Source organism: Bombina bombina, chromosome 5 (genome assembly GCF_027579735.1).
Source record: "Bombina bombina isolate aBomBom1 chromosome 5, aBomBom1.pri, whole genome shotgun sequence".
Lineage (NCBI taxonomy): Eukaryota > Metazoa > Chordata > Amphibia > Anura > Bombinatoridae > Bombina > Bombina bombina.
In genome coordinates this window covers 1,059,217,292-1,059,232,867 of record NC_069503.1, presented here as the reverse complement: position 1 = coordinate 1,059,232,867, position 15,576 = coordinate 1,059,217,292, and the positions used below count along the sequence as shown (strand labels likewise).

General features: G+C 42.1%; 1 protein-coding gene across 1 annotated transcript in view; it reads left to right on the top strand.

Annotated features, from left to right (window-relative positions):
* The window catches only part of DERL1 (derlin 1), an 84,409-nt gene that overhangs the window by 30,773 nt on the left and 38,060 nt on the right, over positions 1–15,576 (top strand). The window contains exon 2 of the mRNA XM_053715329.1: positions 14,323–14,434. Within this exon, the coding sequence (XP_053571304.1) occupies positions 14,323–14,434 (112 nt within the window). The remainder of the gene's footprint in view (positions 1–14,322; positions 14,435–15,576) is intronic.

Genomic DNA, 15,576 nt, shown 5'->3' with positions numbered 1-15,576 from the left:
AAGTTTTCTTTGGACTCGACTGTCCCTTTTTAAATTATATTCCAGTTTTAAAATAAAATACTGTTAAAAGATTTTATTTTTAAACAAGTTCACTTTCCTCGTTCTGTGTTTAGTCATGCACTTGGGCACAGTGCATTCTGTTTCCTGATCAGCATACAGTCAGTGAAACAATTAAACTGATGGTAAATCCTAGCATTTTTTTGAAACGCTGCGATTAACAGGTGCTATAAATAAAGGGGACTTTAAGTCATGAAATATAAAAAACATCATGCTGAAAGTTCCTTTATTTGCCTGCAGTTTATGCCGAGCTGAGCACCTCCCAGCCACCAATGGCATAATGCTATTTTTTTCAATCGGGTGACGATTCCACCACTTAGACAATTGCCGATCTGCATTATGCCAGATGGCTAGCACGCTATTGGCTAAGAGGTGGAAACACCAGCTCATTAAGAAAATGGCGTTCTTCCTTGAGCGGCTAGAGGCACTCAACATAAACTGAAGGCGAATAAAGGAACTTTCAGCATTGTATTTTATATTTCATGACTGAAAGTCCCCTTTTATTTATAGCACTGGTAAATTCTTGCTGGGATTTACCATCACTTTAAGAGTGGCATTCATTTATCTCCTCTAATCAATACATTCTGGTGCAGCATGGGAGCTTGCCTTGTACTAGACTTTGACAATGTGGCCACCACCTATGAAGCTGTCAACAGATTGTTCGGGTATTGACTAATGTCAAAGTTTATGCACAAATTTAGAATTTCAAGTTTTCATTTGAGATCAATGAAAGCTTTTCTTTTTCCCTTGTATACATGTTAATGCGCCTATCTTCAACCTTACCGTTCCTTCAACAAGTGTATTCTTGGCACAAACTGCCACCTGGTTAGCCTTTTTTTCATAAACAAGGGCCTAACTGTCAATTCCCTTTACTGTAAGAATGCAATTTATTTAAAAAATAAGATGTATGAATCAGTGACCAAGTGACGGAAACATCTGTTAAATATTTGCAATTGTGAAACTGACATATTTACATGCGCTGCAGCTTAGTTATTGGTTTGTTTGTCTTTCTGGTGATCACCCAATCACAAATATTGCTGCACGACTTGCTGATTGCAATGTGTGGGCGTGACTTACTGTAGTTACACATGCTGATCACCCAGTCAGAATTCTTTCTGTACAGATGCGCAGCTTGTATTCTCTTCTAGGAAGCCAGAATGACCTACTATGTATAGAGCAGGTGGGACCGCTCTATACGTCACTACACTGCAGAAAGGAATTGTTTATTACAGAACTACAAAACATGATTTATTGTAAAAAAAAAATAAAAAAAATAAAATAGCGGTTACATTTGCAAAAGGCTACTTATATTAACTGCCATTTTATATTTTGCCTTTGTTTACCATCACTTTAAATATAGTAAAAGCCTTATTTATTTACTAGCCCTTTGCATTTTCTTAGTAGTGTTGGGCTAAACACTAGTGGAAACGTAATACAAATTTTCACTTGTCCCAGACAAGTAATAAATTGTAATGGATGAGTAAAAAATGTTCCCTCTTTTCCTTTTTTTCAAGATTGAGTGTACTAGTAACTTTTTCCCTCTGGACCAGTAACTATTGCTGTTTAAGTTTGATCTGTTAAAGGGACATTGCACACTAGAACTTTCTTTGCATCAATGTTTTGTAGATGATCCATTTATATAGCCCATCTGGGAGTGTTTTTGTAACAATGAATAGTTTTGCTTATTTTTTTTTTTAATAACGTGCTGATTTTCAGACTCCTAACCAAGCCCCAACTTATCAGATATAGGCCCAGGACTACAGATTCTTGCTGCTATTGTTTGTGTACTCTGTTGTTTCATATACAGGGGAGGGGGGGTCTGCTCTTTCTGCTTTTCCAAGCCCCTTTGAGTGGGTGTCCCAGCCTAACCTCATCAACAGTACTAAACTGGAAGCTTCTAAGTAAGTTTTTAAAAGGTTTTATAATGGATTTTTAGATCAGTATCTGTGCATATTCTTCTTTATAGTAGTGTCTATTACATTCAGTTATATGAAGATTGGTGTACAGTGTCCCTTTAATATCAGGGGGTGGTTTCTGTTTTAATTGTGATTTCTTCTGTTAAGTGTGATCAGTCCACGGTTCATCATTACTTCTGGGATATTACTCCTCCCCAACAGGAAGTGCAAGAGGATTCACCCAGCAGAGCTGCATATAGCTCCTCCCCTCTACGTCACTCCCAGTCATTCTCTTGCACCCAACGACTAGATAGGATGTGTGAGAGGACTATGGTGATTATACTTAGTTTTATATCTTCAATCAAAAGTTTGTTATTTTAAAATAGCACCGGAGTGTGTTATTACCTCTCTGGCAGAGTTTGCAGAAGAATCTACCAGAGTTTTACTATGATTTTAGCCGGAGTAGTTAAGATCATATTGCTGTTCTCGGCCATCTGAGGAGTGAGGTAAACTTCAGATCAGGGGACAGCGGGCAGATGAATCTGCATAGAGGTATGTAGCAGTTTTTATTTTCTGACAATGGAATTGATGAGAAAATCCTGCCATACCGATATAATGTCATGTATGTATACTTTACACTTCAGTATTCTGGGGAATGGTACTTCACTAGAATTACACTGTAAGAAATACATAAAGCTGTTTAATAACTAGAGATTATGTTTAACGTTTTTGCTGGAATGTAAAATCGTTATCATTTGCTGAGGTACTGTGTGAATAAATGTTTGGGCACTATTTTTCCACTTGGCAGTTGCTTAATCTGTTTTTCTGACAGTTTCTGTTCTCCCTCACTGCTGTGTGTGAGGGGGAGGGGCCGTTTTTTGGCGCTTTTACTATGCATCAAATATTTCAGTCAGCAACTCATTGTATTCCCTGCATGATCCGGTTCATCTCTACAGAGCTCAGGGGTCTTCAAAACTTATTTTGAGGGAGGTAATTTCTCTCAGCAGAGCTGTGAGAATTATAGTTTGACTGAGATAAAAAACGTTTATTCTGTAATTTGTTTCCTGCTTTCAGAATTTGTTATCTTTGCTAATGGGATTAAACCTTTGCTAAAGTTGTGTTGTTTACAAGGATTGAGGCTATAACTGTTTCAATTTATTAATTTTCAACTGTCATAGATCTTCTGTGCTTCTTAAAGGCACAGTACGTTTTAATATTATTCTAATTGAATTGTATTTCCAAGTTGCAAGTTTATTTGCTAGTGTGTTAAACATGTCTGATTCAGAGGATGATACCTGTGTCATTTGTTGCAATGCCAAAGTGGAGCCCAATAGAAATTTATGTACTAACTGTATTGATGCTACTTTAAATAAAAGTCAATCTGTACAAATTGAACAAATTTCACCAAACAACGAGGGGAGAGTTATGCCGACTAACTCGCCTCACGTGTCAGTACCTACATCTCCCGCTCAGAGGGAGGTGCGTGATATTGTAGCGCCGAGTACATCTGGGCGGCCATTACAAATCACATTACAGGATATGGCTACTGTTATGACTGAGGTTTTGGCTAAATTACCAGAACTAAGAGGTAAGCGTGATCACTCTGGGGTGAGAACAGAGTGCGCTGATAATATTAGGGCCATGTCAGACACTGCGTCACAGGTGGCAGAACATGAGGACGGAGAACTTCATTCTGTGGGTGACGGTTCTGATCCAAACAGACTGGATTCAGATATTTCAAATTTTAAATTTAAACTGGAAAACCTCCGTGTATTACTAGGGGAGGTGTTAGCGGCTCTGAATGATTGTAACACAGTTGCAATACCAGAGAAAATGTGTAGGTTGGATAAATATTTTGCGGTACCGACGAGTACTGAGGTTTTTCCTATACCTAAGAGACTTACTGAAATTGTTACTAAGGAGTGGGATAGACCCGGTGTGCCGTTCTCACCCCCTCCGATATTTAGAAAAATGTTTCCAATAGACGCCACCACAAGGGACTTATGGCAAACGGTCCCTAAGGTGGAGGGAGCAGTTTCTACCTTAGCTAAGCGTACCACTATCCCGGTGGAGGATAGCTGTGCTTTTTCAGATCCAATGGATAAAAAGTTAGAGGGTTACCTTAAGAAAATGTTTGTTCAACAAGGTTTTATATTGCAACCCCTTGCATGCATTGCGCCGATCACGGCTGCAGCGGCATTCTGGATTGAGTCTCTGGAAGAGAACATTGGTTCAGCTACTCTGGACGACATTACGGACAGGCTTAGAGTCCTTAAACTAGCTAATTCATTCATTTCGGAGGCCGTAGTACATCTTACTAAACTTACGGCGAAGAATTCAGGATTCGCCATTCAGGCACGCAGGGCGCTGTGGCTAAAATCCTGGTCAGCTGATGTTACTTCTAAGTCTAAATTGCTTAATATACCTTTCAAAGGGCAGACCTTATTTGGGCCCGGGTTGAAAGAGATTATCGCTGACATTACAGGAGGTAAAGGCCATGCCCTGCCTCAGGACAAAGCCAAAGCCAAGACTAGACAGTCTAATTTTCGTTCCTTTCGTAATTTCAAAGCAGGAGCAGCATCAACTTCCTCTGCACCAAAACAGGAAGGAGCTGTTGCTCGCTACAGACAAGGCTGGAAACCTAACCAGTCCTGGAACAAGGGCAAGCAGACTAGGAAACCTGCTGCTGCCCCTAAAACAGCATGTATTGAGGGCCCCCGATCCGGGATCGGATCTAGTGGGGGGCAGACTTTCTCTCTTCGCCCAGGCTTGGGCAAGAGATGTTCAGGATCCCTGGGCGCTAGAGATAATATCTCAGGGATACCTTCTGGACTTCAAATACTCTCCTCCAAGAGAGAGATTTCATCTGTCAAGATTGTCAACAATCCAGACAAAGAAAGAGGCGTTTCTCCAACATAGGTGTGTCCGGTCCACGGCGTCATCCTTACTTGTGGGATATTCTCTTCCCCAACAGGAAATGGCAAAGAGCCCAGCAAAGCTGGTCACATGATCCCTCCTAGGCTCCGCCTACCCCAGTCATTCTCTTTGCCGTTGTACAGGCAACATCTCCACGGAGATGGCTTAGAGTTTTTTAGTGTTTAACTGTAGTTTTTATTATTCAATCAAGAGTTTGTTATTTTGAAATAGTGCTGGTATGTACTATTTACTCAGAAACAGAAAAGAGATGAAGATTTCTGTTTGTATGAGGAAAATGATTTTAGCAACCGTCACTAAAATCCATGGCTGTTCCACACAGGACTGTTGAGAGCAATTAACTTCAGTTGGGGGAACAGTGTGCAGTCTCTTGCTGCTTGAGGTATGACACATTCTAACAAGACGATGTAATGCTGGAAGCTGTCATTTTCCCTATGGGATCCGGTAAGCCATGTTTATTACGATTGTAAATAAGGGCTTCACATGGGCTTATTAAGACTGTAGACTTTTTCTGGGCTAAATCGATTCATTATTAACACATATTTAGCCTTGAGGAATCATTTTATTTGGGTATTTTGATATAATAATATCGGCAGGCACTGTTTTAGACACCTTATTCTTTAGGGGCTTTCCCAAAGCATAGGCAGAGTCTCATTTTCGCGCCGGTGTTGCGCACTTGTTTTTGAGAGGCATGGCATGCAGTCGCATGTGAGAGGAGCTCTGATACTTAGAAAAGACTTTCTGAAGGCGTCATTTGGTATCGTATTCCCCTTTGGGCTTGGTTGGGTCTCAGCAAAGCAGATACCAGGGACTGTAAAGGGGTTAAAGTTAAAAACGGCTCCGGTTCCGTTATTTTAAGGGTTAAAGCTTCCAAATTTGGTGTGCAATACTTTTAAGGCTTTAAGACACTGTGGTGAAAATTTGGTGAATTTTGAACAATTCCTTCATGTTTTTTCGCAATTGCAGTAATAAAGTGTGTTCAGTTTAAAATTTAAAGTGACAGTAACGGTTTTATTTTAAAACGTTTTTTGTACTTTGTTATCAAGTTTATGCCTGTTTAACATGTCTGAACTACCAGATAGACTGTGTTCTGAATGTGGGGAAGCCAGAATTCCTATTCATTTAAATAAATGTGATTTATGTGACAATGACAATGATGCCCAAGATGATTCCTCAAGTGAGGGGAGTAAGCATGGTACTGCATCATTCCCTCCTTCGTCTACACGAGTCTTGCCCACTCAGGAGGCCCCTAGTACATCTAGCGCGCCAATACTCCTTACTATGCAACAATTAACGGCTGTAATGGACAATTCTGTCAAAAACATTTTAGCCAAAATGAACACTTATCAGCGTAAGCGCGACTGCTCTGTTTTAGATACTGAAGAGCATGACGACGCTAATAATAATGTTTCTGAAGGGCCCCTAACCCAGTCTGATGGGGCCAGGGAGGTTTTGTCTGAGGGAGAAATTACTGATTCAGGGAACATTTCTCAACAAGCTGAACCTGATGTGATTACATTTAAATTTAAGTTGGAACATCTCCGCATTCTGCTTAAGGAGGTATTATCCACTCTGGATGATTGTGACAAGTTGGTCATCCCAGAGAAACTATGTAAAATGGACAAGTTCCTAGAGGTGCCGGGGCTCCCAGAAGCTTTTCCTATACCCAAGCGGGTGGCGGACATTGTTAATAAAGAATGGGAAAGGCCCGGTATTCCTTTCGTCCCTCCCCCCATATTTAAAAAATTGTTTCCTATGGTCGACCCCAGAAAGGACTTATGGCAGACAGTCCCCAAGGTCGAGGGAGCGGTTTCCACTTTAAACAAACGCACCACTATACCCATAGAGGATAGTTGTGCTTTCAAAGATCCTATGGATAAAAAATTAGAAGGTTTGCTTAAAAAGATGTTTGTTCAGCAGGGTTACCTTCTACAACCAATTTCATGCGTTGTCCCTGTCGCTACAGCCGCATGTTTCTGGTTCGATGAGCTGATAAAGGCGGTCGATAGTGATTCTCCTCCTTATGAGGAGATTATGGACAGAATCAATGCTCTCAAATTGGCTAATTCTTTTACCCTAGACGCCACTTTGCAATTGGCTAGATTAGCGGCTAAGAATTCTGGGTTTGCTATTGTGGCGCGCAGAGCGCTTTGGTTGAAATCTTGGTCGGCTGATGCGTCTTCCAAGAACAAGCTACTTAACATTCCTTTCAAGGGGAAAACGCTGTTTGGCCCTGACTTGAAAGAGATTATCTCTGATATCACTGGGGGTAAGGGCCACGCCCTTCCTCAGGATCGGCCTTTCAAGACAAAAAATAAACCTAATTTTCGTCCCTTTCGTAGAAACGGACCAGCCCAAAGTGCTACGTCCTCTAAGCAAGAGGGTAATACTTCTCAAGCCAAGCCAGCTTGGAGACCAATGCAAGGCTGGAACAAGGGAAAACAGGCCAAGAAACCTGCCACTGCTACCAAGACAGCATGAAATGTTGGCCCCCGATCCGGGACCGGATCTGGTGGGGGGCAGACTCTCTCTCTTCGCTCAGGCTTGGGCAAGAGATGTTCTGGATCCTTGGGCACTAGAAATAGTCTCCCAAGGTTATCTTCTGGAATTCAAGGGGCTTCCCCCAAGGGGGAGGTTCCACAGGTCTCAGTTGTCTTCAGACCACATAAAAAGACAGGCATTCTTACATTGTGTAGAAGACCTGTTAAAAATGGGAGTGATTCATCCTGTTCCATTAAGAGAACAAGGGATGGGGTTCTACTCCAATCTGTTCATAGTTCCCAAAAAAGAGGGAACGTTCAGACCAATCTTAGATCTCAAGATCTTAAACAAGTTTCTCAAGGTTCCATCGTTCAAGATGGAAACCATTCGAACTATTCTTCCTTCCATCCAGGAAGGTCAATTCATGACCACGGTGGATTTAAAGGATGCGTATCTACATATTCCTATCCACAAGGAACATCATCGGTTCCTAAGGTTCGCATTCCTGGACAAGCATTACCAGTTCGTGGCGCTTCCTTTCGGATTAGCCACTGCTCCAAGGATTTTCACAAAGGTACTAGGGTCCCTTCTAGCTGTGCTAAGACCAAGGGGCATTGCTGTAGTACCTTACTTGGACGACATTCTAATTCAAGCGTCGTCCCTTACTCAAGCAAAGGCTCACACGGACATAGTCCTGGCCTTTCTCAGATCTCACGGATGGAAAGTGAACGTGGAAAAGAGTTCTCTATCTCCGTCAACAAGGGTTCCCTTCTTGGGAACAATAATAGACTCCTTAGAAATGAGGATATTTCTGACAGAGGCCAGAAAAACAAAGCTTCTAGACTCTTGTCGGATACTTCATTCCGTTCCTCTTCCTTCCATAGCTCAGTGCATGGAAGTGATCGGGTTGATGGTAGCGGCAATGGACATAGTTCCTTTTGCACGCATTCATCTAAGACCATTACAACTGTGCATGCTCAGTCAGTGGAATGGGGACTATACAGACTTGTCTCCGAAGATACAAGTAAATCAGAAGACCAGAGACTCACTCCGTTGGTGGCTGTCCCTGGACAACCTGTCACGAGGGATGACATTCCGCAGACCAGAGTGGGTCATTGTCACGACCGACGCCAGTCTGATGGGCTGGGGCGCGGTCTGGGGATCCCTGAAAGCTCAGGGTCTTTGGTCTCGGGAAGAATCTCTTCTACCGATAAATATTCTGGAACTGAGAGCGATATTCAATGCTCTCAAGGCTTGGCCTCAGCTAGCGAGGGCCAAGTTCATACGGTTTCAATCAGACAACATGACAACTGTTGCGTACATCAACCATCAGGGGGGAACAAGGAGTTCCCTGGCGATGGAAGAAGTGACCAAAATCATTCTATGGGCGGAGTCTCACTCCTGCCACCTGTCTGCTATCCACATCCCAGGAGTGGAAAATTGGGAAGCGGATTTTCTGAGTCGTCAGACATTGCATCCGGGGGAGTGGGAACTCCATCCGGAAATCTTTGCCCAAGTCACTCAGCTGTGGGGCATTCCAGACATGGATCTGATGGCCTCTCGTCAGAACTTCAAAGTTCCTTGCTACGGGTCCAGATCCAGGGATCCCAAGGCGGCTCTAGTGGATGCACTAGTAGCACCTTGGACCTTCAAACTAGCTTATGTGTTCCCGCCGTTTCCTCTCATCCCCAGGCTGGTAGCCAGGATCAATCAGGAGAGGGCGTCGGTGATCTTGATAGCTCCTGCGTGGCCACGCAGGACTTGGTATGCAGATCTGGTGAATATGTCATCGGCTCCACCTTGGAAGCTACCTTTGAGACGAGACCTTCTTGTTCAGGGTCCGTTCGAACATCCGAACCTGGTTTCACTCCAGCTGACTGCTTGGAGATTGAACGCTTGATCCTATCGAAGCGAGGGTTCTCAGATTCTGTTATCGATACTCTGGTTCAGGCCAGAAAGCCTGTAACTAGAAAGATTTACCACAAAATTTGGAAAAAATATATCTGTTGGTGTGAATCTAAAGGATTCCCTTGGGATAAGGTTAAGATTCCTAAGATTCTATCCTTCCTTCAAGAAGGATTGGAAAAAGGATTGTCTGCAAGTTCCCTGAAGGGACAGATTTCTGCCTTGTCTGTGTTACTTCACAAAAAGCTGGCAGCTGTGCCAGATGTTCAAGCCTTTGTTCAGGCTCTGGTTAGAATTAAGCCTGTTTACAAACCTTTGACTCCTCCTTGGAGTCTCAATTTAGTTCTTTCAGTTCTTCAGGGGGTTCCGTTTGAACCCTTACATTCCGTTGATATTAAGTTATTATCTTGGAAAGTTTTGTTTTTAGTTGCAATTTCTTCTGCTAGAAGAGTTTCAGAATTATCTGCTCTGCAGTGTTCTCCTCCTTATCTGGTGTTCCATGCAGATAAGGTGGTTTTACGTACTAAACCTGGTTTTCTTCCAAAAGTTGTTTCTAACAAAAACATTAACCAGGAGATTATCGTACCTTCTCTGTGTCCGAAACCAGTTTCAAAGAAGGAACGTTTGTTGCACAATTTGGATGTTGTTCGCGCTCTAAAATTCTATTTAGATGCTACAAAGGATTTTAGACAAACATCTTCCTTGTTTGTTGTTTATTCCGGTAAAAGGAGAGGTCAAAAAGCAACTTCTACCTCTCTCTCTTTTTGGATTAAAAGCATCATCAGATTGGCTTACGAGACTGCCGGACGGCAGCCTCCCGAAAGAATCACAGCTCATTCCACTAGGGCTGTGGCTTCCACATGGGCCTTCAAGAACGAGGCTTCTGTTGATCAGATATGTAGGGCAGCGACTTGGTCTTCACTGCACACTTTTACCAAATTTTACAAGTTTGATACTTTTGCTTCTTCTGAGGCTATTTTTGGGAGAACGGTTTTGCAAGCCGTGGTGCCTTCCATTTAGGTGACCTGATTTGCTCCCTCCCTTCATCCGTGTCCTAAAGCTTTGGTATTGGTTCCCACAAGTAAGGATGACGCCGTGGACCGGACACACCTATGTTGGAGAAAACAGAATTTATGTTTACCTGATAAATTACTTTCTCCAACGGTGTGTCCGGTCCACGGCCCGCCCTGGTTTTTTTAATCAGGTCTGATAATTTATTTTCTTTAACTACAGTCACCACGGTACCATATGGTTTCTCCTATGCTAATATTCCTCCTTAACGTCGGTCGAATGACTGGGGTAGGCGGAGCCTAGGAGGGATCATGTGACCAGCTTTGCTGGGCTCTTTGCCATTTCCTGTTGGGGAAGAGAATATCCCACAAGTAAGGATGACGCCGTGGACCGGACACACCGTTGGAGAAAGTAATTTATCAGGTAAACATAAATTCTGTTTTCTACGCTGCGTACAAGAGCTCTTGTTAATGGGAGTAATCCATCCAGTTCCACGATCGGAACAGGGACAGGGGTTTTACTCAAATCTGTTTGTGGTTCCCAAAAAAGAGGGAACTTTCAGACCAATCCTGGACTTAAAGATCCTAAACAAATTCCTAAGAGTTCCATCGTTCAAGATGGAGACTATTCGGACAATTTTACCTATGATCCAAGAGGGTCAATACATGACCACTGTAGATTTAAAAGATGCTTACCTTCACATACCGATTCACAAAGATCATTATCGGTACCTAAGGTTTGCCTTCCTAGACAGGCATTACCAGTTTGTGGCTCTTCCATTCGGATTGGCTACAGCTCCAAGAATCTTCACAAAGGTTCTGGGTGCTCTTCTGGCGGTACTAAGACCGCGGGGAATCTCGGTAGCTCCATACCTAGACGACATTCTGATACAAGCTTCAAGCTTTCAAACTGCCAAGTCTCATACAGAGTTAGTGCTGGCATTTCTAAGGTCACATGGATGGAAGGTGAACGAAAAGAAAAGTTCACTCGTTCCACTCACAAGAGTTCCCTTCCTGGGGACTCTTACAGATTCTGTAGAAATGAAGATTTACCTGACAGAGGACAGGCTAACAAGACTTCAAAGTGCTTGCCGCACCCTTCATTCCATTCAACACCCGTCAGTGGCTCAATGCATGGAGGTAATCGGCTTAATGGTAGCGGCAATGGACATAGTACCCTTTGCACGCTTACACCTCAGACCACTGCAACTGTGCATGCTAAGTCAGTGGAATGGGGATTACTCAGACTTATCCCCTTCTCTGAATCTGGATCAAGAGACCAGAAATTCTCTTCTATGGTGGCTTTCTCAGCCACATCTGTCCAGGGGGATGCCATTCAGCAGACCAGACTGGAGAATTGTAACAACAGACGCCAGCCTTCTAGGTTGGGGTGCCGTCTGGAATTCTCTGAAGGCTCAGGGACAATGGAGTCAGGAGGAGAGTCTCCTGCCAATAAACATTCTGGAATTGAGAGCAGTTCTCAATGCCCTCCTGGCTTGGCCCCAGTTGACAACTCGGGGGTTCATCAGGTTTCAGTCGGACAACATCACGACTGTAGCTTACATCAACCATCAGGGAGGGACAAGAAGCTCCCTAGCTATGATGGAAGTATCAAAGATAATTTGTTGGGCAGAGTCTCACTCTTGCCACCTGTCAGCAATCCACATCCCGGGAGTGGAGAACTGGGAGGCGGATTTCTTAAGTCGTCAGACTTTTCATCCGGGGGAGTGGGAACTTCATCCGGAGGTCTTTGCCCAAATACTTCGACGTTGGGGCAAACCAGAGATAGATCTCATGGCGTCTCGACAGAACGCCAAGCTTCCTCGTTACGGGTCCAGATCCAGGGATCCAGGAGCAGTCCTGATAGATGCTCTGACAGCACCTTGGGACTTCAGGATGGCTTACGTGTTTCCACCCTTCCCGTTGCTTCCTCGATTGATTGCCAGAATCAAACAAGAGAGAGCATCAGTGATTCTAATAGGTCCTGCGTGGCCACGCAGGACTTGGTATGCAGACCTGGTGGACATGTCATCCTGTCCACCTTGGTCTCTACCTCTGAAACAGGACCTTCTGATACAGGGTCCCTTCAAACATCAAAATCTAACTTCTCTGAAGCTGACTGCTTGGAAATTGAACGCTTGATTTTATCAAGACGTGGATTTTCTGAGTCAGTTATTGATACCTTAATACAGGCTAGGAAACCTGTTACCAGAAAGATTTACCATAAGATATGGCGTAAATACCTATATTGGTGTGAATCCAAAGGTTACTCTTGGAGTAAGGTTAGGATTCCTAGGATATTGTCTTTTCTACAAGAAGGTTTAGAAAAGGGTTTATCTGCTAGTTCATTAAAGGGACAGATCTCAGCTCTGTCCATTCTGTTACACAAACGTCTGTCAGAAGTTCCTGACGTCCAGGCTTTTTGTCAGGCTTTGGCCAGAATTAAGCCTGTGTTTAAAACTGTTGCTCCACCATGGAGTTTAAACCTTGTTCTTAATGTTTTACAGGGCGTTCCGTTTGAACCCCTTCATTCCATTGATATAAAGTTGTTATCTTGGAAAGTTCTATTTTTAATGGCTATTTCCTCGGCTCGAAGAGTCTCTGAATTATCAGCCTTACATTGTGATTCTCCTTATTTGATTTTTCATTCGGATAAGGTAGTCCTGCGTACTAAACCTGGGTTCTTACCTAAGGTAGTTACTAACAGGAATATCAATCAAGAGATTGTTGTTCCTTCTTTATGCCCAAATCCTTCTTCAAAGAAGGAACGTCTACTGCACAACCTGGATGTAGTCCGTGCTCTAAAATTTTACTTACAGGCAACTAAGGAATTTCGACAAACGTCTTCTCTATTTGTCATTTACTCTGGGCAGAGGAGAGGTCAAAAAGCTTCCGCTACCTCTTTCTTTTTGGCTTCGTAGCATAATTCGTTTAGCTTATGAGACTGCTGGACAGCAGCCTCCTGAAAGAATTACAGCTCATTCTACTAGAGCTGTGGCTTCCACTTGGGCCTTCAAGAATGAGGCCTCTGTTGAACAGATTTGCAAGGCTGCAACTTGGTCTTCGCTTCATACTTTTTCCAAATTTTACAAATTTGACACTTTTGCTTCATCGGAGGCTATTTTTGGGAGAAAGGTTCTTCAGGCAGTGGTTCCTTCTGTATAAAGAGCCTGCCTATCCCTCCCGTCATCCGTGTACTTTTGCTTTGGTATTGGTATCCCAGAAGTAATGATGACCCGTGGACTGATCACACTTAACAGAAGAAAACATAATTTATGCTTACCTGATAAATTCCTTTCTTCTGTAGTGTGATCAGTCCACGGCCCGCCCTGTTTTTAAGGCAGGTAAATATTTTTTAATTTATACTCCAGTCACCACTTCACCCTTGGCTTTTCCTTTCTCGTTGGTCCTTGGTCGAATGACTGGGAGTGACGTAGAGGGGAGGAGCTATATGCAGCTCTGCTGGGTGAATCCTCTTGCACTTCCTGTTGGGGAGGAGTAATATCCCAGAAGTAATGATGACCCGTGGACTGATCACACTACAGAAGAAAGGAATTTATCAGGTAAGCATAAATTATGTTTTTTAATTCTTTAGTTTGTTTTTTCAAATAATTTGCTACTTACAGAGAAGTTTGTTGTTAAATTAATGTGCATTTGTATCAAATGGAGTTGACAAATTATCTTTCATGATTCAGATAGAGCATATCTTTTAAAACAACTTACGAATTTACTTCTATTATCAAATTTGCTTCAATATCTTTTGTTTAATGAGCAGCAATGCACTACTGGGAGCTAGCTGAGCATATCAGTAAGCCAATGACAACAGTAATGTATGTATAGCCAGCTCCTGAGCCTAGCTAAGTATGCTTTTCAGCAAAGAATACCAGCTAAGCAAATTAGATAATAGAAGTAAATTGGAAAGTTGTTTAAAATCACTTGCTCTATCTGAATCATGAAGGGAAAATGTTTCATGGCCCTTTAAGAATGTTTAGTATTATTCATAATCTTCCAAGTTTTAAAATGGTTTTTCTTTTGTACAGATATGGCGGCCGATAACATCAACATTTTATTTTCCTGTTGGACCTGGTACTGGCTTTTTATATATGGTGAATTTATATTTTCTCTATCAGTATTCAACACGGCTGGAAACAGGTTTGTATCTAAAACTTTTTGGTTAGATTATATTTCTTATCATTTGCCACTTTGAACACTTATAGCTTGGTAGGTGAATTTTATTCTTAAAATCCATTTTTATTTCTGAAAGTTTTAATAGGGATTTAGCTAACATTAATTTATACCAATAATGCTGCCTTTCAAGGGCTCGGAACAAGCCAGGATTCTACTTGACCAAAACCTGATTAATCCATCTGTTCTTGAGTAAAGCAGTTCTGCCCTGTGTTCACTTCTCTGGTCCAGGGATCTGTCAGCTCTAGTATACGTAAATAAGTGTATTGCTTGTGTGTGTGCTTTTAAAACACATAGTATATCGGGGATGGAGTATATTCAGGAGAATATTGGAATACTGAGTTCAGAGAGATGCTCATGAATTTAAGTCAGACTAAATTAATTCTGACATTAGTGGGATAAAAAATTGGAGAACTTGAAGGGGCTTTTAAATCCCTAGCATCACTGTTGCCTGCCAGTTAAACGTGGTGAAAGTTATGGCAGTATCCATCCTTTTAAAAGCATACAAAATTGAGCCAATTTGTTATAAACCATTTATAAATCAACCTATTTATCTTGAAGTTAACCAGTCCAACCGTATATGGAAAAATACTTTTAATAGAATATTGCAGTGTAAAAATAAAATTCTCTGTTTCATTAGATCATTTTTATTTAAAGGGACCGGAAACCCAAAATATTTCTTTTATTATTTGGATCTAACATAAAATTTTAAACAACTTTCCAGTTTACTTCCATTATCAAATTTGCTTTTTGTTCTCTTGTTATCCTTTGCTGAAGGAACATAATTACACTACTGGCAGCAAGATGAACACATCTAGTCAGCCAATCACAAAAGACAAATGTGTGCAGGCACCAATTAGCAGCAGCTCCAACTACTGTAGGATATGTGCATATTCTTTTTCAACCAGAGATACCAAGAAAACAAAGCAAATTTGAGAATATACATGCTCTTATCTGAATCACGAGTTTAATTTTTCCTTTCCTATCCCTTTAGTTCTCTTGTTATCCTTTACTGAAGGAACAGCATTGCACTACTGGCAGCTAGATGAACTCATCTAGTTAGCCAATCGGTAGAGACAAATGTGTGAAGACACCAATCAGCAGCTAGC